Raw genomic sequence first — 21835 nt, forward strand, 5'->3', positions numbered from 1 at the left:
TCTCTCAGATCACGCGAGATCACGCGAGATCACGCGAGATCGCGCGAGCTCGCCGCGAGATCAGGCGGCGCGCGAGCACGAGGCGGTGGAGGTGCTCACGGCAGAGGTGGTCGCCTCGCCGACGCTGCACGCCTACCTCAGCGCCTTTGCCGTCGCGTCCCGCCTCCCGCCCCCCAAAGGCAGCGGCAGAGGCGGCGGGCACAGCTCCGGTTCTTGGCGCGGCTCCATCTTGTTCACCGCGCGGTCCGTTGGTGCACTCAGGAGGCGGGCGGGCGGCGCGGCTCCGCTTCTCGCTAGAGGCGATGCTCGAGGTGCTCGAGGCCTCGCTGCAGGCACCGCAGCACCGCAGCACCGCAGCACCGCAGCACCGCAGCACGGCCTCTAAGCTCATCTCGGCGAATCTCGGCGAATCTCGGCGAATCTCGCCGCATCTCGGCGAATCTCGGCGCATCTCGCCGCATCTCGCCGCATCTCGCCGCATCTCGCCGCAGGCACCGCAGCACGGGCTCGCGTCGGAAGGACACCTCCTCCGCTGGCAGCTCCGCCGCATGCTCGGGTTCGGAGTCCCGCCTGCCGGAGGCGCCGCCGCGCCGCCCCTCGATTGCCCGCCGCCGCCGCCGTCGCCGCGGCTGGACGCGCCTCGGCTGCTCATCGTGATGCCGTTTGTCGCTGCCGAGCGGCGCCGGTTGACCGAGAACTTAGGCTGCCGGGCCTTCTTTCTGCTGAGGTCCGTGCGCCGCCAGCTTCTGTCTTGAGGGCGAAGGCGTTCTGCTTAGGCCGCTGGGCCCTCGGCGGCCCGTACTCGCCGTGCTCCGGCGGCGGGGGCAGCGGCGGTGGGCGGGGAGGGGGAGGGGGCGGCGGTGGCGGTGGAGGGGCCGGCGGGCGTGTGAACGCCGGCGAGAGCCCCGTCGACCTCGATCTGCTGATCGCGGACCCGCCGGGGGGAGACGCAGACGCATGGGCCGACCCGGCGACGCTGCTCGGCGGCGCGGCGGCTTGCTTCCGGAGGGCGGCGTTGGTCCACGCCAACCTCACCGCCGCCGAGCAGCACTACATCGGCGGCTGGTCCAACATCGGGCCAAACAACCTCTTCCGCGCCGTGCTGCTGCACCCGTCCGGCCGCGTGCCCTAGACTTGGAAGAGAAGACTCGGAAGCACGCATTCTCGTCCTCCCAAGTAGCGCTCGAGAGGACACGGGCCACCGCTTGTGCTCGACCGCACTCAAGCTGTCTTCGGCCGTACTCGCACCCGCTGCCCCGAGGCTCGCGTATTCAGCGTGTTAGGCCGCGTGCACGAGGCGTACGACGCGCTGTTTTGGATGGAGGCGGACACACACTCACTCATACACACGCACCCGCCCCGCCCGCACGGCACCCACACACGCGTGGTGCCGAGCGGGCCATCTCGGGTCATCTCGGGTCATCTCGGGTCATCTCGGGTCATCTCGGGTCACCTCGGGTCATCTCGGGTCATCTCGGGTCATCTCGGGTCATCTCGGGCCATCTCGGGTCATCTCGGGTCATCTCGGGTCATCTCGGGTCATCTCGGGTCATCTCGGGTCGTCTCGACACAACAGGCGGACGTGGTGCCAATCGCGCCGCGTTGGCTCGACCGGTTGCTCGAGGAGGCGGGCGCGCGCTCGTACTGGCGCAAGGGGCCGGCGCAGCAGCCGACGCTGCAGCACGACATGGTGTCGACACACCACTACCACATGAACAGCGTCGGCCTCTACCGCCTCGGCCAGCCCTGCTACAGGGCGCTGCTCGCGCGCGTCGCCGCCGAGCACGGCGACGCCCCGCACGACGTCTCCCACCACCTCTTCCTGCACGAGCCGCGCCACTTCCACATCTGGCAGGCGCACGCGCATCGCTTCCTCTACACCGACTTCGTCCAGAACCGGCTCGACGAGTGGTCCCTCGACGACATCGCCGCCGTCTCGCCCGACACCGTGCTCGTCCACGGCAAGACGCCCGACCCGTCCGTCTTCGCGGCCTTCGACGCGCAGCGCGAGCCCGGGGCGGGAGGCGCGTGAAGTCTCGACGAACCTCGATTGGCTCCTCTGGAAGCGCGACTCCTGCCTGGGGTGGCACCCGAGAGCTCAGAGCTCGCCGTCACCGACGACGAGCGCTCGACGCCAAAGTGTTGCCCCTCGCACCGATTGCGAGGGGGGAATCGAGGCACGAGGGGAGTTTCGATCAGAGGTGACTCCAGCGAGTCGCAAACAGCGGTTGCCGCCGCCAGACGTACGCGCATAGAGCATGTGCCTCCGCCAGAGACGTCGCGCATTTGAGCAGTAGCTCCGTACACAGTGGAGCCGTACCGAGTCCGAACTCCTGAGCTAGCTCCCTCTAGTTTATTTACGAGTACGTGTGACGGGGGTAGTTGCACGTCTCTCTCTCTAGTTGCACGAGTATGATGACTGTGGGACAAAGGCGTGTCGAAAATGTCCCAAAAAGCGCGCTCGTAAACTTTTAGCCGTAACGGTTGTCTACGGTAATTAAGACATAAGAGCCGTGTCGATCACGAGCAGCACCACAGAGTAGCTATACAGCCTACAGCCCAGACAGCCAACAGAGTCAGAGTTCAGAGAGCCTCTTTCGTGTGTCCCATGTGAGCAGGGTATAACAAAACTAGCCCCAGAGAGACAGTGTGGATGTATACGTTTTACGTCTTTGTGAAGCCACTTGAGAAGTCATCCGAGCTACAGCGCCGCCGTATTCATGCGCCGTATTCATGTGGGGGTCTCTCCAGCTCGGGCTGTGTCGGAGCATTTGATGTACGTCGCCTCGCCTGCAGCCTCGGAAGAAGGGCGTGTATGAAATCCATATCACCCCCTGCTCCACGACTTGGGCTTTAGGCGGCGAGGGTGGAGCGCTAGGCGGCGGTTTGTTTTCGGGGGAGTCGGGTGGGTCATCGGCGTAGCTAGAGGCCCCATCACTGATGTCGTCGAGTGGGATGGTTGTACCTCCTCCGTTGAAAGGCATGTCGTCGCCCACGGTGCTGCTCTCCCCGTCGTCTGCGCGTCCGTTGGGATAGATTCGTCTTGCCACTCCGGCGCGCCGCAATCCCTCGCGCCGCTCCTGCCGAGGTCGGAGCTTGCTTATCGACGTAGCCGTTCCACTTATGACCACTGTGCCCCTTGACGTGTCTCCATGTCACTTCGTGCCTCGATGCTAATCGTCGCCACGCTGCTCGAAGATAGCTCGCTAGTGGGACAAGTTCGCTTGCCAAAACACGTAAAACTAAAAGCTGCGTAAAAGTCCAAGTCCAAGTGAGACAACGTGACCTCGACGCTCGAGAGACGAGAGCGGCGCAGTCCCCGGGGCAGAGAACGAGTAGTATCAGACAAGCCGCCATATTCAGAGGAACAGAACGTAGCGCGACGTGTCGGCGAGCGACACTGTGCAAGCGCCCCCGCACCACGATGACCCAGCCACGTATGGAAGCGCATGGCCTTCACGGGGGGGGGGGACATTGGGCGAGGTCCCGGTTGCCGTTGCGAGACCTGAACCACACAAACACCCTGGCCCCGCTGCACTAGCGGCGCGGCAGCTGCCATGGTTCTCGCGGTTCGGTACGCGGCATGTTACGAGACACTTGTATCAGTACCTATTTTTTGTACCACGGTGCGACCACGCGCTCACAAGTCACATACTAGCTTCTACCGCGGCCGACGGCGCCCAGGCGCCAGGGCCCAGCTGACTCTGAGACGTCCGACGTGAGAGCCGAGCTGTGTGTGCTGGTGTGTGCAGACGGAGCCACGCTCCACGGAAAGCGCACAGCGGGCAGGAATCTATGCAGGTATTGGCGCGGTGCACGCACTCACAGTGCATCAGTCCGCCGCCGCGCGCTGTGCCCCCTTCCTCAGCTCCGCCACCTGGTCGAGCGCGTCGCCGAGCAGCCCCTTGGCCACGCCAAAGTCGCGCAGCTGCTCCACGCCGCCGCTCGCCCGCACCTCGGCGGCGTGGTCGGCCACGTAGCGGCGGCACTGCGCGAGGAGGCGCCCGTCGCCCGTCGTGTGCGCCGCCTCGAGCAGCGGCACGGCGGTCGCCGGCGCCACGCTCTCCTGCAGCGCCTGCGCGCAGAGCAGCTCGAGGCGCGGCACCTGGTACATCTGCGCCAGCTGCCGCAGGTCGAGCGCGCGCTGCGCTCTGCCGCCCTCAACCTCGCCGAGGTCGAACTTGTCGGAGAGGAGGTAGTCGATGAGGGCGGTGAAGCTGGCGGGGTCGGTGTGGGACACCGTGACCTCGGCGGCGTCGCGCTCCTTCATGCCGATGCCAAACATGGTCCGAAAGACCGGGACCGGGCGCAGAGCATGTTTTTGCTCACGTGCTCGATGCGCTCCTCGTCGTCGCCGACCAGGAAGGTGACTTTCCCCTCTGGGAGGGAGGCGTCGCCCCGCGTCGTTGCGAAGTCGGCTCCAAGGGTCGAAGGCGGAACGACGATCGGGGCAAAGGAGGGAGGCGGAGGAGGTGCCGCCACGCAGACCGGGCGCGGGAGGTCACCGCTCGAACCGACCAACAACGTGCTGCCGTCGGGGCTGATGGCGACATCGACTGGGCCTTCGAACTCCGCCGCGTCGCCCACACCATCAGTGCTGCCCCTGTTGCCACTGCCCGCGAGCGTCGTCACCTCGCCTGTCGCCAACTCCACCCGCCGGATCTTTTGGTTGCCGCCGTCCGCCACAAACAGCGCGCCGCCGCCTGGGCTGATGGCAATGGCAGCTGGTTCGTCGAACTCCGCCGCGTCGCCCACGCCATCCGCGTCGCCACCCTCGCCGCTGCCCGCGAGCGTGGTCACCTCTCCCGTCGCCACCTCCACCCGCCGGATCTTGTGGTTCTCATAGTCCGCCACAAACAGCGCGCCGCCGTCTGGGCTGATGGCGATGCCATTTGGGTAGCAGAACTGCGCCGCGTCGCCCACGCCATCGGCGTCGCCCTCCTCGCCGCTGCTAGCGAGCGCGGTCACCGCGCCAGTCGCCACCTCAACCCGCCGGATCTTCTAGTTGCTGCGGTCTGCGACTTCTTCGGCTGTGGCAACAAAGGCGGGTGCCGGATCACGACGTGCGAGACTGGCCAGTACACCCCGCCCTCCGGGGCATCACCACGTTTAACGCGTGCGCGGAAAGGTGCCTCCGCGATGCCAGCTGCAAGGCGTTCGAGTGGTTCCCTCGACCCCCGGGCTGCTCCCTTCCAGGGCACCGTGCGAGATCCACCGCGACGTCCCCGTGAAAACAGCGGCCGATTGCGGGGAGACCGTTCAGGCCCTTGACCACTGTTGCTGACCCCTGTTGAGCGGCAAGGCCACCAATATAAGACCACCAAGACCACCAAGACATTTGGGATCGGCTAGAAAGCCTCGGCAATGTTCGCGGAGCTGCTTCTCACCTAACATTGCCGAGGCTTTCTCCGCCTTCGAGGAGACCATGAAGCATGATTCGCCACACGCGAAGGACGGAGCGTTCGCGCTTCAACACTAGTTCGTAGTTGGCACGCCTGCCCCCTTCCCCCAGTCGGAACTAGTCCCCCCCCCCCCCCCCTCCCCCCCTTGCTCCCGGCCAGCCGAGCCGCTCAGCGCTCAGCCGCCGTCTCGCGTCTACCACACACACACACACACACATAAACACACCGCTCACCCACGCGCACTGGGCCTTGCACTTTGAATGCCGTGGGGCTTCTGTCGTCAGACGTGGAGACGCGAGGGTTGCCCCCCCTTGCCCCACCACCTCGTGTGTGTGTGGAGAAGGGGGGATGGGCGACGTGGCATAGTGGGAAATGATATACCGTCGCCAACTGCACTCTCTGGGTCGCCAGTTCAACTGCAGAAGTTTACCTTACCTCTGCCAACGAGGCCACTACGGCTCTACGCACTAGCACTACGACCTACGACTCTGTCTCTGAGCGTACACTCCAGGCCACCCTGATGACAGCATGTCAGATGAGCGAGATCGATATGTCATGACAGCCTTTTCGCGGGGACGCGGTGTGTGTTTTTATTACCTGTTTTTCCCCTACCTGCTCATAACCGAATCCAGCTGCGCGCCTAGTCGTCCTCCATCCTCCACCACGCTGCGTCCCCCCTCGCCCTCCGCTAGCCGTCCTGCTTGGCGAGGCTATCGAGCAAGTCCTGCGGGGGGGGGGGGGCGGTCAGTCTCGGCGCGGGGCGCGTCGAGAGGGCGCCTCGGCCGCCGCGCCTGCTGCTCGCGCTTCTTGAGGCCGCTCGAGACGCCGTTGAGGGCCACGAGAGCGGTGCGGTGTCGCACCGAGTACTGCGGGTGCGCGCGCGCCCACGCGAGCAGCTCCTGCGGCGGCAGGTAGAGCGCGCGGAGGTAGTCCTCGACATGCGCCATCGACGGGGCCATCTCGGGCAGCAGCTTGCGCAGCGCCGCCTGCAGCGTCTTGACGTCGAGCGACATCTGGGCGCGGCCCTCGTCGGACGCCTTCTTGACGCCGGCGTACCCGTCCACCAAGTGCTCGCAGATGGCGCCGATCGCCTCGCCGACGAGAGTCCTGTACGCCGGCGATTCGGAGAGTGAGTCCGCAGTCGACTCGCTCGTTCCTTGGGCGGCTCGTCGAGGAGGGTCCTGTACGCCGCCACCGGCACGCCGAGCTGCGACAGGGAGCCCGCCAGCTGCTGCACGTGCTGCACCAGCTGGTCGACGTACGGAGAGTGCTGCGTCCCAATCTCGCGCGGCGCCTGCAGAAAAGAAATACGTTCGGGCAGGAGAAGTACGCGGAGGGTGCTGCGTCCCAGTCTCGCGCGGCGCCCACGAACGGCTTCGGATGGCGGCGACGATCGGCTCGAGGTCGAGCATCCCGCGCGCCTAGACACTTACTAGACACTTCCTAGACACTTCCTAGACACTTCCTCGAGGTCGAGCATCCCGCGCGCCACGCCGCGGTAGATCTGCACCGTGATCGGGCCGACCTGCGCGACGAGGGCTCGTCCTTCACTGGTTGCTCCTTCGCTCCCTGACTACTTGATTCGTGCCCTGACTAGGGTCCGCCTGCTCGACGAGGGCGCGCACGCGCGGCGCGGCGGCGGGAGCGGAGGCCTCTGCGGCGGGGAGCAAGTGGCTGCGGAGCAGCTCGGCGAGCAGTTGGAGCGACTCCATCGCGACGATGGTCTGCGGCAGCGCAAACATCTCCTGCGACTCGAGCGGCGCGCGCAGTCGCTCGAGCGACACCGACGCCTGCAGGAACAGAAACACGTCGGCCGGCGCGTGTTTCCTTTTCTGCAGGCGTCGGTGTGAACTCGAGCGACGCCGCGGCGCGCGCGAGGTCAGCTTGCAGCTCGGCGGCGCTGTCGGTGAGCGGCTCGTGCTGCTCGGCCGCGCCCGCGTGTGTGCTGGTGTGCAGCGCGAGGAGCGCCTGATGGCGTCATCGACTGCTCATTCACGCCTCGCCAACAGTCAACGCGTGCTCGGGTGCAGCGCAAGCAGCGCCTGCCGCAGCGAGGCTGGCATGCCCGGGTCGTGCTCCTACACGCCGAAACACCGCGCCGCTGTGCTTCTCTTGTGGGGCCGGTTGCGGGAGCACGCCCCGGGCCGTGCTCCTCGAAGCCGGCCGAGCCAGGCGGCGGGCCTGCAGACAGACAAACACGTGAGGCCCAAAAGGAAATCGCGGCTGCGCGACGCATGCCGAGGGCGGCGGGCCGGTCCAGAAGACGTTGAACACGGTGAGCACGTAGAGCTGCACGAGGCCGACGAGGCCGCGCGTCGCCTCGACCGCGACGGGCTCAACCTCGCGCACCTAGACGCGGAGTATCTCCCCAGATCTCCCCAGATCTCCCCAGATCTCCCCAGATCTCCCCCAGATCTCGAGGCCTAGAGGAGGCCAGAGGAGTGCAGCAGCGCAGACGTGCACAGAAGTGCAGAGAGAGAGAGAGGCAGAGAGAGAGAGAGAGGCAGAGATGTGCGGGACGGCGAGGGGCCGTCTCGGCCGATCTCGGCTGATCTCGGCGAATCTCGGCGAATCTCGGCCACTCTCGCGCACCAGCCGCAAGTAGCGGCCGACGAAACGCGCGGTGTTGAGCGCGGTCGAGCAGAGCAGCACTCCCTCCCCCTCCCCCTCCCCCGCGGCGGCGCCGTTCCCCTCCCCGCCGCCGCCCTCCCCGCCGCCAGCCGCGCCGTTGTCTCCGCCCTCGCTGACGGACGCGCCTCGCCTCGGCTGCGGCGCCCTGCCCTCGTCGATGCTGTCGAAGAAGTCTGCCGCAGCGGAGTACCCTCCAGCAAAGAGCTCCGCTCCCTCCCCTCCGCGGCCGCCGCCCGCGCCGCTGCCGTTGGCGCGCGTCGCCGCGGCGGGCGGCGGCGAGAGGACAAACATCGCGCGGCACTGCAGCGGCGGCTTTGTGTGCGCCGTGCCGAGCTCGCGCAAGGACGAGAGTCGCCAGCCTAGGAAGTGTCTAGGAAATGTCTAGGAAGTGTCTAGGAAGTGTCTAGGAAGTGTCTAGGAAGTGTCTAGGAAGTGTCTAGGAGGAGTCGCCAGCCTGCCTCGAGCGGCAGCGGCGAGTGAAGGGGTGCACGCACGAGTGTCGACGGACCGACTCCATGCTCTGCGTCCCAACTCTCTATGAGCCGCCCGCCTGTCTCGAGCGGCAGCGGCTGCCACATCTCCGTCTCGAGCCGCATGCGCAGCTCGTCGAGCCGCTCGCGGTGGAAGTGCGCCTACCGCAGAGCAGACACACGGCCTCACGGAAGTGTCTAGGAAGTGTCTAGGAAGTGTCTAGGAAGTGTCTAGGAAGTGTCTAGGAAGCGGCGCGTAGAAGACGCCATATCTCCCCATGTCTCCCCCATCTCTCTCCCCCACATCTCACGTAGAAGACGCGGCTCTTCGCGGCGAGCGCGGCGCGAAGCCCGTGTGACTCGGACGTTGCAAACGCCTCGCCGAGCGACATGAAGGTGTGCGTCCCCTCCGCCACGTCCGCGAGCTCCTCGGGCGAAGCGGCGGCCAGCGGCGCGGCGCCTGGGAGACAGACAGGCAGCGCCGTAACAAGGAGTACGGCCGGCGGGCGACGCGGCGGCCCGCGGCGCCGCGCCGATGAAGACGGCGACACGCCGCTGCATCAGGTCCCAAATGGTGGTGCGAGCCTCGTGCAGCATGCCCCGCATCAGCCGCAGCCGACCCGCCCGCCACTCCGCCGTCTTGGCCGCCGCCGCCGCCTCGGCCACCGCCGCTCGCTCCTCTGGCGCGATCGCCGTGCCGCCCGCCGCCGCCGCCCCGCCGCCGCCCGCCGCCGCCCCGCCCCCGCCCGGCGCGTCATTCCCTTTGGCCGCCGCGGCGCCGTTGGCGGCGGCGGCGCCGTTGGCCACCGCGGGCGGCGGCGGCTTTGCTCGCGCGGCGTCGAGTGCGGCGCGCGCCTAAGGCAAGGGGTAGAGACTTCTCCACACACACACAAGGGTGGCTGACGCAAGGGTGGCTGACGCAAGGGCGGGTCACGCAAGGGCCGTGCGACCCCTCGCGCACACACACGAGGAACACACACGAGGATGGTGGGGCCGAGCTAGCCTCGCGACTCCGCGTCTAGAGGAGAGGAGCTAGCACGGCACTCAAAGTGCGACGCCCGGCGGGTGTGGGTGAGCGGCGCGCGTGTGAGCGTGCGCGCGCGCGCCTCGTCCGCCGCGGCGCGCGCCGCCGCCTCGGCTGCAACCAAGTGGCGCAGCATCCTGTGGTGTGCGTGCAGGACGCGGAGGAGGGCCGCGAAGTTGTGCGCGAGGCACGAGTCGAAGTAGTCCTACTCTCACCACTCTTGCTGCCGCTCGCACTCTTCTTCGACGCCGCGCGCGGCGCATCCTTCGTGTGCAGCCAGCGCGCCTCGCGCAGCTGCCCGCATACGTCCTTGTACTTTCCCAGCTCGAGCGCGCGGAGCTGCGGCCCGCTGACCGCGCCGTCGCCGCCGAGGGAGAGGACGACGTGGCTGTGGAGGACGTCCTTGGTGCAGAGCTTGATCGCCTGCAGACACAGGGCGACGCCTGCCGCAACGACTACCGAAATGCCCGTGCCGCACTGCAGCAGCTCGAGCGCCTCGGCAAAGTTCATGTGCACGCGGTTCACCAGCTCGTCGACGCGGTCGAGGGTCAGCGCGCAGCCGACGGCGGCGGCGTAGCGGCCCGCGTCGTACGAGGCCGACACCCTCCGCAGCTGCAGGTGCATCGCATCCTGCAGCGCGTCCGCCGCGACGGCGACGCGGCCCTCGACGCGCTTTGCTTGCCGCAGCCGGCCTACGTGCTGAATACGCCAACCTCAGGGCGGGAGTACGGTATTGCAGTGTGTTCAGAGCACCGCGTGAATACAACGGAGGCGAAGACAGTGAATGCAGCGGAATACGGCCGAATACGGCGGAATACGTGCCTGGGCGCTAGTTGGGATACATGAATGGTCTTCAGCCTCTAGGGCAGCCGGCCGAGCTGCGAGAGCCGCCTCTCGCAAGAGCGGAGGAGCTCGGCGCAGCGCTGCAGGTCGACCGCGTCGGGCGACGCGGGCGGCGCCGGGGGAGGAGGAGGGGGCGGGGGGGAGGCGGGCCCTTGCCCGTCGGCCGGCGGCGGCGGCGGCGGCGGCTTTGCCACCCCAAGCAGGCGGCAGAGCTCGTCGGATTCTGAGGTGAGGGCTCGCAGCCCGTCAACCATGGAGAGGAGCTCGGCGAGGGCGCGCTGCGGCGGGGGAGGGCGGGGTGCGTGGGAGGGGAGGGCGGCGAGGGGGGGCGGGGCGGCGGCGAGGGGGGGGGGGCGACGGGGGGGGACGGCGAGGGGGGGCGGTGAGGGAGAGAGGACCTTGCGCCGAAGACGTGCGAGAATGTTGAGGCCGGGGTTGACTGTGCCCGTCTCGACACGGCTGAGGTGCTTGCGCGCCGCGCGGCACTGGATCGCCGTGAGCACCAGGTCCGACTTGAGCTGCTGCACCTGCGCCATCCCGTGCACAAATGCGCCGTACGAACGCATCACGCGCGCCGATAACTTCGAGTTGATCTCCTCGAGCACGTCTTGCGTCTGGTCGAGCTGCGCCGCGAGGTAGCTCTCGCCGAGCCCCTCTTCGGGCAGGCACTGCAGCATATGCCCCACCGCATCAAAGTCCTCGAGAGGCAGAAAGTACTCCTGCAGACGGTGGCGGAGCGTGCGGGTCGGCGGGCGAGCGCAGCGAGGCGGGAGGCGGCCCGCGCAATCGACAGTGACACGGCAGCGGGCGAGAGGAATGTGCACACCGGCGGCAGTCCCGCCAGGCGCTCGCTCTCCGGCTGCGGAGGTGAGCTGTGGCTGCTGCTCGACGCCATCGATGTGCACCAACGTTCAGAAGCAAGAAAAAATCCGGGAATTTTTTTTCCTCCCACTCTCCCGCGCCCCTGTCGTCATGCGGGGCGATGATCTCATAGTGGCCGAGATTCCGTGCGGCAGCGGCGGCCACTCATCGGTCACGCTCATCGCTCGCAGCGAGTCGACAAGCGCGCCTCTCGCTATCCTCTCTCCACCAAGTGGCGTCGCAGCGGCGGCGCACGACCGGCTCCTAAAGGAGCTGTGGGCCTCCGTGCCAGACTCGTCCGTATCAGGAGGCCGCGGCGCGCGCTTCCGGCTGCACGCCGACCCGGGCGGCGACGCGTGCGACGGTGACTTCTTCTCGCCCGCGCAACACGAGCGGCTGCTCTCCTTTGTCCGCGAGCGCGTGTTTGACGCGTGGCGCTCGGTGACGCCGGAGCTGCGCTCGTTGGCGGGCTCGTTCGAGCTCTTCAACCCGGCGCTCGGCGCAAACATGGGCTGGCACCAAGATGGCCACGCGGCAGGGGAGCTCGTGGCGCACTACTACCTGGCCGCCGACGACGAGGACATGGCGTGGGCAGAGGTGGCGCTGCCTCCCGCGCCGCCGTCCGAGGGCGAGGCGGAGGCTCCCGGCTTTGACTTCTCCTGCGCCGTCGACTTCGGCTCGAGCGACGAGCTGTCTCGCGGCGTGGCCGCCTCCAACTTCGTCGCGGTCGGCTGCGGCGCAGACACAGCGGCGCAGCCAATCTGCGTCTTTGAGGACTCCGCCGTGCTTCACCGCACCCCGCTCACCGCCGCGGGCAAGCCGCAGCTCCAGTCACGCCGGCCGATGGCGCGCCTCGTCTTTTACGGGACGGACGCCGACGGCGCCACCCTCCGCTTCCCGCCGCCGCATTCCGCGCCGCAGGCGCTCCGCGCGGCGGCGCCCCGCTTGCCGGAAGGGCTGGTGCGCGTGCTCTGCGAATTTGGGATGAAGAAACGAGGGTGGACGGGCAAGAGTCGTGGACCGGCTGCCGAAACGCGCCTGCGTTACGAAGCACTGATGGAGCCTTACGCGGGGCGCTACTTTTCGGAGGCGCTCTGTTCGTATGTGGCGGGAGGGGAGGAGGCCGTGGCGTTTGTGGGCGCCCGGGCGGCGGCGTTGGCGGCAGAGCTGGAGGCGGAGGCGGAGGCGGAGGCGGAGGCGGAGAAGCTTAAGGCGGCGAGGGTGGCGGCAGGCTGGGTATCGTCGTCGGAGGAGGGGGAGGAGGAGGTGGAGGAGGAGGAGAGGGGGGTAGGGGCGTCCGACAGCCTCGCGCAGCTTGCGGGCTACGTGGATCGGCTGGGCGAGGTGTGCCCTTGGACGGCGAGGCAGCGCGCTGCGGACCTGCTCTTCCACACCCGGAAGGAGCTGCTCGAGGTGGAGGGAGATGGCCCGAGACCCGAGATGGCCTGAGATGGCCCGAGATTGCCCGAGATTGCACACGGAGCGAGTGTGCTGCGGACCCGCCTCTTCCCCACCTCTCTCTTCACAGCTCCTTCTCTCTCTTCACAGCGACCTCCTTCCCTCTTCACAGGTGGAGGAGGTGCTGCGGGCGAAAGAGATCGACGAGTCCGCTCTCTGCTCCGAGTGGGGGAGCTAGATGCGGAGAATAAGGTACCCCTGCCACACCCCTACCATGCACTCCAGCTCTCGAGAAGAGACGCGACGTGCCGCCGTGCCCCCCCCCACACAAGAAAGGGAGCCGTGCACAGGCTGGGGGACGTGCTCTTCGACGTGCTGCTCCTCATTCGAGTCGCCGCGAGGGACCTCTCCCCCGCGGCCGTGAGCCTCGAGGCGTGCGCCGCCGCGGCCTGCGCAAAGCTGAGGCGGAGGGCGCCCTACGTTAGCGGAGCAGCAGTCCCCGCGTCGCCCGAGGAGGCGGAGGCGTGGTGGCAGCGCACCAAGGAGGCGGAGAAAGCGGAGGCGGCGAAGGGGGAGGAGCCGCCGCCGCCGCCGCCGCCGCCGCCGCCGCCGCCGCCGCCGCCGCCGCCGCCGCCGCCGCCGCCGCCGCCGCCGCCCACGCCGCCCCGCCCGCGGCCGCCGCTGGCCGGGCCGGAAGCGGCGGCGTTGGCCCGTGTGGCCCCGGCTGCTCTCGCACGACGGGAGACGGAGGTCTCGGCCGAGGGGGGCGAGGGGCCGAAGGCAGCTCCGGCCGTCTCGGGGGCCGCGAGTCCCCTCGACGGCGACGGCGAGTCGGACACCGGCTCGCTGCTCGGGATGAGCGACTGGGAGCGGGACCTCGCCCGGCAGTCCGACTCGGACGAGGAGGACTAGTTGTGTGCAGTCCTTTCCTCCGAGCAGGTAATTAAAAGCTCTTCACACACACGAACTCAAGATGCTAGCAAACGGATGCGGCGGGGGTGGGCGGGCTGGCGTAGCGACCGCGCCCGCCGAGGGGCGGAGAAGCGGGCCGAGGCCGAGGAGGAGGAGAAGGAGTCCGAGAATGACTGGGCACGGGGCAGCTGACCGTTTATTCAGGATTGGCGCCGGCTCCTTTTCCGACACCCTGGGTGGCGGCAGCTGCTCAAACATTGGCGGCGGCGGTTCCGGCGACGGGAGAGAATGTGCCGCGAGGTCCGACTGTGGCGAAGGAACGGGCGTAGTCGGCGACGCCGGCGCAACGGCGGGCGAGGCCACCGCAGAGACAATCTCCTTCGCTTCTCTCGAATCGGTGTCGTCAATCAATGCCTCCAGCTTCAACGTCTCGGCGGCAGAAGCCGCAGATGACTCAATCAGCGCCGCGAGGTGTTCGCGCTGGCTTCCCGCGAGCATCGAGCAGCTGTTGAGCGCTGTCAGAGCGGTGTTTCGATATCGTTCAAAGCTTTCAGTTCGAGAGCGTCGTGTAAAGGGGGAGAATATGTGGAACATGCACAATCCTCAGGGCGAGGCGCGACGTTCAGTCTTGTTCACGACATTTCATGACTAGGGGAGACAGGACGTAGGACGATTGGGATTTCTTAGTGGACACTGAGCCCTCACCCGCTCCCCGCCTCTCCGTCCGCCGCCGCGAGCTCGAGCAGGCGCACCAGCCCGTCCGCGTACTCGTCCGCCGCCGCGTCGCTCCAGATGGGGGTCGGGTAGCTCACCTAATCTCCAGATCACCCGAGATCACCTGAGGTCACCCGAGATCCTCCGGGGTGGGTGTCGGGGCAGCTCACGGTGAGGCAGAGCGTGCCGCCGACCGTCGCGGCGGAGGTGGAGATGGCGGGCGAGGAGACGGACTGCGAGATGCCGAAGTGGAGCCGCTCGAGAGTGAGGTCGCCGTGCGCCGTCGCGTGCGCGAACCTAATGGGCCATCTCGGGTCATCTCGAGTGATCTCCAGCCGGGGGGGGCCGCCGTGTGCGCCGTCGCGTGCGCGCACCGGCCCACGTTCGACACGCCGGCGGAGTAGGCGCGGCCGAGGGTGGTGCGGTCCTGCGACCCGAGCTCGAGATGACCGTCACCCGAGATCACCCGAGATCACCCGAGATCGCCCGAGATCGCCCGAGATCGCCCGAGATCGCCCGAGGTTGCACGAGGTTGCCCGAGGTTGCACGAGGTTGCAAGAGGTTGCAAGAGGGTGCGGTCCTGCGCCCCGAGCTCGACCACGCGGTTCATGTTCATGAACTCCCAACCGCACGAGAAGAGGAGGAGCGACTCGCGGCCCCAGCCTACACATGCACACTCCATAGTATGAATAGCATGTAGTGGACGTTGGAGGAGCGACTCGCGGCCCCCGGCCCTGCTCGATCCAAGCTCGCGTCTGGCGGTGGCACTCCTGCCATACAAGCATCATATAAATACATCAGAGGCAGCGTGTGCAGCGTGTGTCTGGCGGTGGCGCTCCTGCGCCGCGCCCCACATCGCCGTCAGATCTCCGCTCCGCCGCACCGCCTCTCCGGCAGCGGGAGGTAGGTCGAGCAGCAAGTCGAGCGAGCCGGTGCCTAATCTCGCGCAATCTCGGGCAATCTCGGGCGGCAGCGCCTCGAGAGAGTACAAGCCGAGCGGGCAAGAGAGCCTGCGACCACTGTCTCCCCCGACCAATCGTCTCTCGCGCCCGCAGCGCCAGCCTCGCCTGTGGGTGAGGAGGAGGAGGAGGAGGAGGGTGAGAGAGGCGAGCCGCAGAGCCGCACCACCCGCAGCGCCAAGCCCACGCCTGCTCGGAAGGCAAGGCGCCGCATGTCGAGCGCCTGCAGCAGCTTGTACCGCTCCCCCTCCCCCTCCGCCTCCGCCTCCGCCCCCCCCTCCGCCTCCGCCCCCCCCTCCGCCTCCGCCTCCGCCTCCGCACGACGGCCCATCGCGTCGCTCGCGCCCAACACCGCCGCCGCGCAGAGCGCGCCCGACACCGTCACGCCCTGCGCCAGGGCAGGTAGGGTAAGGGAAGGGAAGGTAGGGTAAGGTAGGGTAGGGTGAGGTAGGGTATGGTGAGGTAGGGTGAGGTAAGGTAAACGTCTCCACACACACGAGGTGGTGGGGCAAGGGCCAGGCTAGTCCCTCGCGTCTCCACGCCCGGACACGCGGGCAGGAGCTGGCCCCGGCATTCAAAGTGCAAAAGGCCCAGTGCGCGTGGGTGAGCAGACCTGCGCGCGGCACGCCGCGACGAGGCTGGTCAGGGTCGCGGCGTCGACGGTCCGGAACGTGCTCCTCGTCCGCCTCGCCCTCGCCTCCCACGCCGCCGCCCTCCCCCCCTCCTCCAGCTCCGCCGCAGCCGGCGCCCAGCGAGGCAACACCCTCGCGCCCGACGCCGCCGCCTGCCACACGCCCGTCTCGGAGTGCTGTCTGATTACGGAGTGGGTAGTACTACCAGCCACTAGTCACGAGGCGAGGAGAGAGAGAGAGAAGAGAGAGAGAGGGAACGAGCGAGAGAGAGAGAGAGAGAGAGAGAGAGAGAGAGAGAGAGAGAGAGAGAGAGAGAGAGAGAGAGAGAGAGAGAGAGAGAGAGAGAGAGAGAGAGAGAGAGAGAGAGAGAGAGAGAGAGAGAGCGCCGCCGCCTGCCAGAGCGCATACTTGGCCGTCGAAACGCCCACACGGCCAGCCTCCCACGCGGGCAGAGTCCGCGGCGCCTATCACTCAGGAGACCCAGCACGAGTCACAACGACTCAGAGCCACCACCGTGCCGCCTCTGCCTCTGCGGGGGTGCGAGACACCCACGAGGGGAGGGACTCGAACGGCAGCCGGGCGCCGTCGACGAACCGCCCAACGATGAGCTCGAGCCGAGACTTGATCTCCTATTCTCGTGGATGAGTCGACGGGGTCGCGATTCGCCGCCCGACGGGGAGCTACAGCCGAGACTTGATCTCCTCGTTCTGCCGCTGTTCTGTGCCGAGAAGGGCCCCCTCAACGGACTGCGGTAGCGGCAGGCTGGACGGCGGCGGAAGCGGCGCGCCAGCTCGCGACGCGGCGATCGCCTGTGGCAGCTCGAGCGAAGTGAGGAGTCCATGACCTACCAGCGCCGGCAGGCGAGGCGGCGGCGAGCTGTGGTGCGCCATTTGTGTCATGGCATCTGGCAGGCGAGGCGGCGGCGAGCTGTGGTGCGCCATTTGTGTCATGGCATCTGGCAGGCGAGGCGGCGGCGAGCTGTGGTGTGTCGGCGACGCCTCAGCTCACGCCTCGGCTCTATCTCGGCCCAGATCTGGGCTCAAATCAGGTCTCGGCTCGATCTCGGCTCGATCTCGGGCCTCGAGCAGCTCGGCGAGGAGGAGGTTGAAGGAGAGCTGGTCCGAGATTGCGTGGTTCGCCTGGTAGAGCAGCGCCGCCGAGGAGGAGGAGGCGTAGAGGGTGAAGCGGCAGAGTGGGCCGTCGCCGTCCTCGTCAAAGACCGACTCGTCCATCGCCGCGTCGAAGCCTCCGCGCCACGCCTCCTCGAGCGCCGTTCCGCTCCTCTCTGCCACGCTGGCCACGCGCAGCGCGCGGCGCGCCATCTCCTCCGGAGGCAGCGGCGAGGGCTCGAAGCGCTGCAGGTCGGTGTTTGGCTCGGGCCGGTAGAGCTCGGCGCCGTAGTGAAAGGCGCGGTCGATGTAGTTGGAGTGCATCGGGTACGGCGCCGCGTCCGGGATGTGGTGGTTGGACTTGCCGCGCACGCACGATCGCAGCAGCGGGTGGCGCCGGAAGACGCGAGCGAGGCCGTGGAGCAGCTCGGCCTCGGTGGGCGGCGGTCCGCGGAGGAGCGCCACGCTTACGTGCGCCGTCGTCATCGCACCGCTCCACGAGCGCCGCCCGTTCAGCAGCCGCTCCATGCAGCCGAGCGGTCGGCTGACCTCGTCGCCCTCCCACCGCTCGCCCTGCCAGCCGCCACGCGCATCATCCTCGTGCGCCGCCAGCGCGCAGAACGACGAGCGGGCCGAGCGGGAGCGGCCGGCGTGCACGGCGGCGGGCGGCGATCTTACGAGCGCGAGAGAAGCAGCGACCCAGGCCGCGGCCATGAAGAGTAAATTAAAAGCTCATGTGGTTGGAGAAGGGGAATTGGGTCTGTGTGTGTGTGTGTGTGTGTCACACTCACTCACTCACACAATTGGTCGTGCACAAATTCAACCTCCCATACGTTTGTCTCCTCCTTTCCTCGGGCTGTTCCATCTCCCCATCTCCTTCCAACCTAGGCGGGGCGGGGGGGCGCGCGGGCGCGGAGTGCGGTGCGGTGTGGGTGTGTGCGTGTCGTGCGGCTACAGCAGATGACCGTCGGTGTCCGTCTGTATTATTATTAACAACGAAGGCGCTCTCAAGAAACAAATCACACCGCTGCGCATTCATCACATATGGGGGACAGAACGCCGGCCGCACCCGGCGTGCTAGCTATCTCCGCTTCAACCGGCGCAACATGCACTCTTGATGAGCAAGTTGACGGTGGTATTGACTTCGTCGTGCGTCCCTGCGTCCGCGCGTCAAGGCTGGCGGCTACATGCCCTCCTCCCCTCAGCCTCGGCGGCGGGCCCGAACGGCGGGAGATAATGCGAGCGCTGCCACGCAGCCCGCCGTGCACCGCGCCCACAGCACGCCCGAGCTTCGCAGCGCTGGCCGGCTGATTCAGGTCACCACCATTGCGAGCGAGGAGGACGCCGCGGGCGCGAAGCTTGGCTTCCTGCCGCGCGTGAGCATTCGGCTGGACCGGCACGCGGGCGGTGCTGACGTTTCGGCGAGCCACGGTGGCGACGCGGCGCGCCGCTCCGTCAGCCTGGTCGTGAAGCGCAGGCCGCGGCCAGGCAAGGTGGTACAACGGACGTCGCCCGCGGGGAAAAGTTGGGGGGGGGGGGGGGGGGGCGAGGCAGCGTATATGAACAGGAATGGTGACGGACAGTTTTCGACCGCGCCAAAAGTAGTGGACAAAGGGGCGAGGCTTCCGAGTGCCTTGTCCCATGCCACACGCATGTCTCTCGCTGTCGGGACGGGCACATTCTTGTTGCTCCGACGTAGCACCTCGGCGTGTGGGCCGTTGTACTCTCGCCCGATGCAGAAAATGTGCCCCTCCGTCATCGGCAGAGGCTCGAACCCGAAAGCGACAAGTCGCTGCTGTATCGCCTGACAGGCGCATCTCTGCGGCCTTTTCGGGTCGCTGACATTGGAGAGTCTCTCGACGACATTTTTCTGCCGCACCGTCACTATCTTGATCCTTTGGCAGTGCCACTCAATGATGTGTTCCGGCCAAGGTTGCCGCCTCACTAGCTCATCGAGGTAGGCTCGAAGCGGGCGAGCGTCTACTCCTGGTACGAAAGGTAACCTCACCTCAATCAGATCCCGTGTGAGACCCGCATACCTGGTCTCGTACTCTGTCCAGAGCATACGTCTCATACGCAGCCATGTAGATTTGTCGCTGTAATTCCTCCTTTTCCATAAAAAGCCCATTTCTTCTTCTGTCCCGTCGCAAAGTTCTTTACGGACGTCCGCGAAGAAGTCCTGCGCCGACGCGTCCTCAGCTCTCACATGCCAAGCGCTGCTCGCGAGCAGGAAAGCTGCGCTGCTCACACGCTCCGGTTCAGCCGCCATGTGTCTCGCAATAACGGTGAAGCTTCCATCATCGTTTCCAGAACGTATCGCCTCCAGTCCGTCACGAAAGCTCATCGCACAATCATTGTGCGTAGCGATGCTCCAGTGAGCGTACCTTTCCTGAAGGTATCTCCAGCTGGACACGTGCATGCCTCCACGACGATAGCTGACTGTGAAGCTAAAGCTCTCGCCCTCAACGTTATCCTCTGCCTCTCGCAGGATGGTGCCAAGGTTGAAGCATCTGCGTGTCTCGCCTTCCCGCCAAAAGGTGGCAAAACCCCGCCGCCTCCTCGTCTCCCCTTGTCCCTCACGATCACCGCCCCGCAACCGTAGGTGCATCTGGAGCGGATCTCTCCACGGTGGGATGCCTGGTCTCTTCCGGGTCCTCTCCGCCCGGTTCATCTTTTTCATCTCTTCTCTGTATGTGGGCTGGCTCTTCCAGAACCTAGTTCCTCGCTCTTCCATGTTGAGCTTTGGTCGCAGTGTGCGGATCAGTCTCCTCTCCACTCGCTGCGCCTCCCGTTTGCTCGCGCACACAACAAGCGGCGTAAAAATTGCCACACCGACGGCACCGCTCGAGCAAAGCCCCAACACCTCGGCCGGGTCGTCGTCGGCGCGCGGGCCGCCGAAGGACGCCGCCCAAGCTGGCGGGCGCCGCGAGAGAGCCGTCCGCTGGCGGTCGCCGTGCGACACACCGCCCTCTCTGACGTAGCCGCCGCGTCTCGACTCGGTGATGGCGCCCGCCGCGACCCCGCCCGCCACGCTGCTCGCCGACATCGCCTCGCTGCGCGCCCACCTCTCCGGCCGGCGGACGCGCGGCAGTCTTGACGCGCGGCACGGCACCGAGAGGCAGGACACGCTGCTGACTTGGGCGGCTCGGCACGGGCAGGCCGAGGCGGTGCGGCTGCTGCTTGGGGCCGGCGCGAGCGTCGGGGCGACGACGGGCGGCGGCGGTGGTAGCAGCGGCGGCGCGTCGGCGCTGCTCATTGCGTGCTCGGAAGGCCACCTCGAGTGCGCCCAAGTGCTTCAGCAGGCTGGCGCGGCGGTCAACCAAGCCGAGGCCAGAGGCGCCACGCCACTGTACACGGCGTGCCAGAAGGGCCACGTCGAGTGCGTCCGGCTGCTCCTCGAGGCCAGCGCGGCGGTCAATCAAGCCGCGGAGGACGGCGCCACGCCGCTGCTCATGGCGTGCTTCCAGGGCCACCTCGATATCGCCCAGCTGCTGCGCGACGCCGGCGCTTCGGTCGACCAGGCCATGAATGACGGCCGCACGCCGCTGCTCATGGCGTGCTGGCAGGGCCACCTCGATATCGTTCGACTGCTGCGCGACGCCGGCGCTTCGGTCGACCAAGCCCATGACGATGGCGTCACGCCGCTGATAATGGCGTGCCGGATGGGCCACGTCGAGATCGCCCAGCTGCTCCTCGAGGCTGGCGCGGCGGCCAACCAAGCCCGCAACAACGGCGTCACGCCGCTGCTCGCCGCGTGCCAGGAGGGCCGCCTCGAGTGCGCCCGGCTGCTCCTCGAGGCCAGCGCGGCGATCGACCAAGCCGACGAGCAAGGCATCACGCCGCTGATCATTGCGTGCCGGCAGGGCCACCTCGAGGTCGCCCGGCTGCTCCTCGAGACCGGCGCGGCGGTCGGCCAAGCCACGGAGGACGGCTCCACGCCGCTGCTCGCCGCGTGCCAGGAGGGCCGCCTCGAGACCGCCCGGCTGCTCCTCGAGGCCGGCGCGGCAGTCTGCCAAGCCCGCAACAACGGCGTCACGCCGCTGCTCATGGCGTGCCACAACGGCCACCTCGAGGTCGCCAAGCTCCTCTCCTCCTACGGCGCCTCCCGCGCCGTCGTGCCGCCCGTCGGCACGCCTGAGGAGGTTGCAACCGAAGAAGGCCACGCCGACCTCGCCGCCTGGCTGGTCGCCAGCCGCGGCTGGATGCCGCTCGCGCACCTTGAGACCCTCACCGCCGCCCGCGTTCTCTCCCTGCTGCGCAGCGGCGCAAGCCTGCACGAGGGCGGGCCGACGCCGCTGCAGCGCGCCGCGGGCGGCGAGGGCGAGGCGGCGGCGCTGATCCGGCGGGCGGCGGCGCCGTGGTCGCCGGCAAGCCACTCGCTCTTCCCCGCGGCGGCCCGCGCGCGGGCGGCGCTCCTCGTCCTCTCGCTCTACGAGATCCACGAGCGGCAGCATCTCGACTCGGCAGGAAACACGAACGGCATCGCGGCGCGCGACTTTGTCGCGTGCGTGCTGCGTTTCGCGGTCACGCGCGAGACGCAGTAGGGAGGAAGGAAGCACAGATTGCCACGTGCACGTCACTCAGACCGCCTCTCGGCGGCGCGCTTGAGCACGTTGCGGCACCCTCGTTCTCGCTCGGGACGCGAGCGCGCGCCTCGAGGCTTTGATTCACTTACGTCCCTCACCCGCCAAGGCAGGTGCATATCTGCTAGTCCTAGATCCTAGTGTGTGCTCACACACCACTAGCACTGATCGTCGCAGTTTCTTTTTTGCAGTCGCGCCAGCGGTAGGTCCGAATTCTTTAGTGCCAGTGCGCGACCACTCCTCGGCACAGCTGGTAAAATTATTTTTTCTTTTCACTCGCACCTCACTCTCAGGCTC

General features: G+C 67.5%; 4 protein-coding genes across 4 annotated transcripts; 2 read left to right on the plus strand and 2 right to left on the minus strand.

Moving 5' to 3' along the window:
- Positions 1-656: 656 nt before the first annotated feature.
- On the plus strand, positions 657-2508 carry EMIHUDRAFT_450808 (hypothetical protein). Its single transcript, XM_005774084.1, has 4 exons — positions 657-731; positions 902-1123; positions 1577-2382; positions 2403-2508. The coding sequence occupies exons 2-3, from the start codon at positions 958-960 to the stop codon at positions 2203-2205; spliced, it is 795 nt and encodes a 264-aa protein (XP_005774141.1). The 5' UTR covers positions 657-731; positions 902-957; the 3' UTR covers positions 2206-2382; positions 2403-2508.
- Positions 2509-6090: 3582 nt separating this feature from the next.
- Positions 6091-11090, minus strand: EMIHUDRAFT_463755 (hypothetical protein; the record flags this gene model as incomplete). Its single annotated transcript, XM_005774085.1, has 13 exons — positions 10769-11090; positions 10402-10648; positions 9834-10219; positions 9001-9358; positions 8815-8963; positions 8542-8665; positions 7995-8392; positions 7602-7751; positions 7028-7192; positions 6865-6927; positions 6598-6696; positions 6263-6493; positions 6091-6126 (listed from the first exon to the last, which is right to left on the minus strand). Exons 1-13 carry the CDS (start codon positions 11045-11047, stop codon positions 6091-6093), a joined length of 2685 nt encoding a protein of 894 aa, XP_005774142.1. The 5' UTR covers positions 11048-11090.
- Positions 11091-11342: 252 nt separating this feature from the next.
- On the plus strand, positions 11343-13541 carry EMIHUDRAFT_463756 (hypothetical protein; the record flags this gene model as incomplete). The annotated part of the gene is made up of 3 exons (XM_005774086.1): positions 11343-12644; positions 12802-12854; positions 12980-13541. 3 exons carry the CDS (start codon positions 11343-11345, stop codon positions 13539-13541), a joined length of 1917 nt encoding a protein of 638 aa, XP_005774143.1.
- Positions 13542-14162: 621 nt separating this feature from the next.
- EMIHUDRAFT_450811 (Hypothetical protein) lies at positions 14163-15294 on the minus strand (the record flags this gene model as incomplete). The annotated part of the gene is made up of 7 exons (XM_005774087.1): positions 14163-14353; positions 14426-14552; positions 14630-14682; positions 14836-14918; positions 14989-15025; positions 15094-15191; positions 15266-15294. Coding segments are annotated over 7 exons (591 nt in total), but the record flags the coding sequence as incomplete, so codon positions are not given.
- Positions 15295-21835: the final 6541 nt, after the last annotated feature.

This window comes from Emiliania huxleyi, assembly GCF_000372725.1.
Source record: "Emiliania huxleyi CCMP1516 unplaced genomic scaffold EMIHUscaffold_32, whole genome shotgun sequence".
Lineage (NCBI taxonomy): Eukaryota > Haptophyta > Isochrysidales > Noelaerhabdaceae > Emiliania > Emiliania huxleyi.

Bases quoted from the DNA above. Each gene is read 5' to 3' on its own strand.
- EMIHUDRAFT_450808 (XM_005774084.1), top strand. From the start codon at position 958: ATGGGCCGACCCGGCGACGCTGCTCGGCGGCGCGGCGGCTTGCTTCCG. The intron at 1,124-1,576 runs GTGCCCTAGACT...TCGACACAACAG, and splicing joins TGCTGCACCCGTCCGGCCGC to GCGGACGTGGTGCCAATCGC.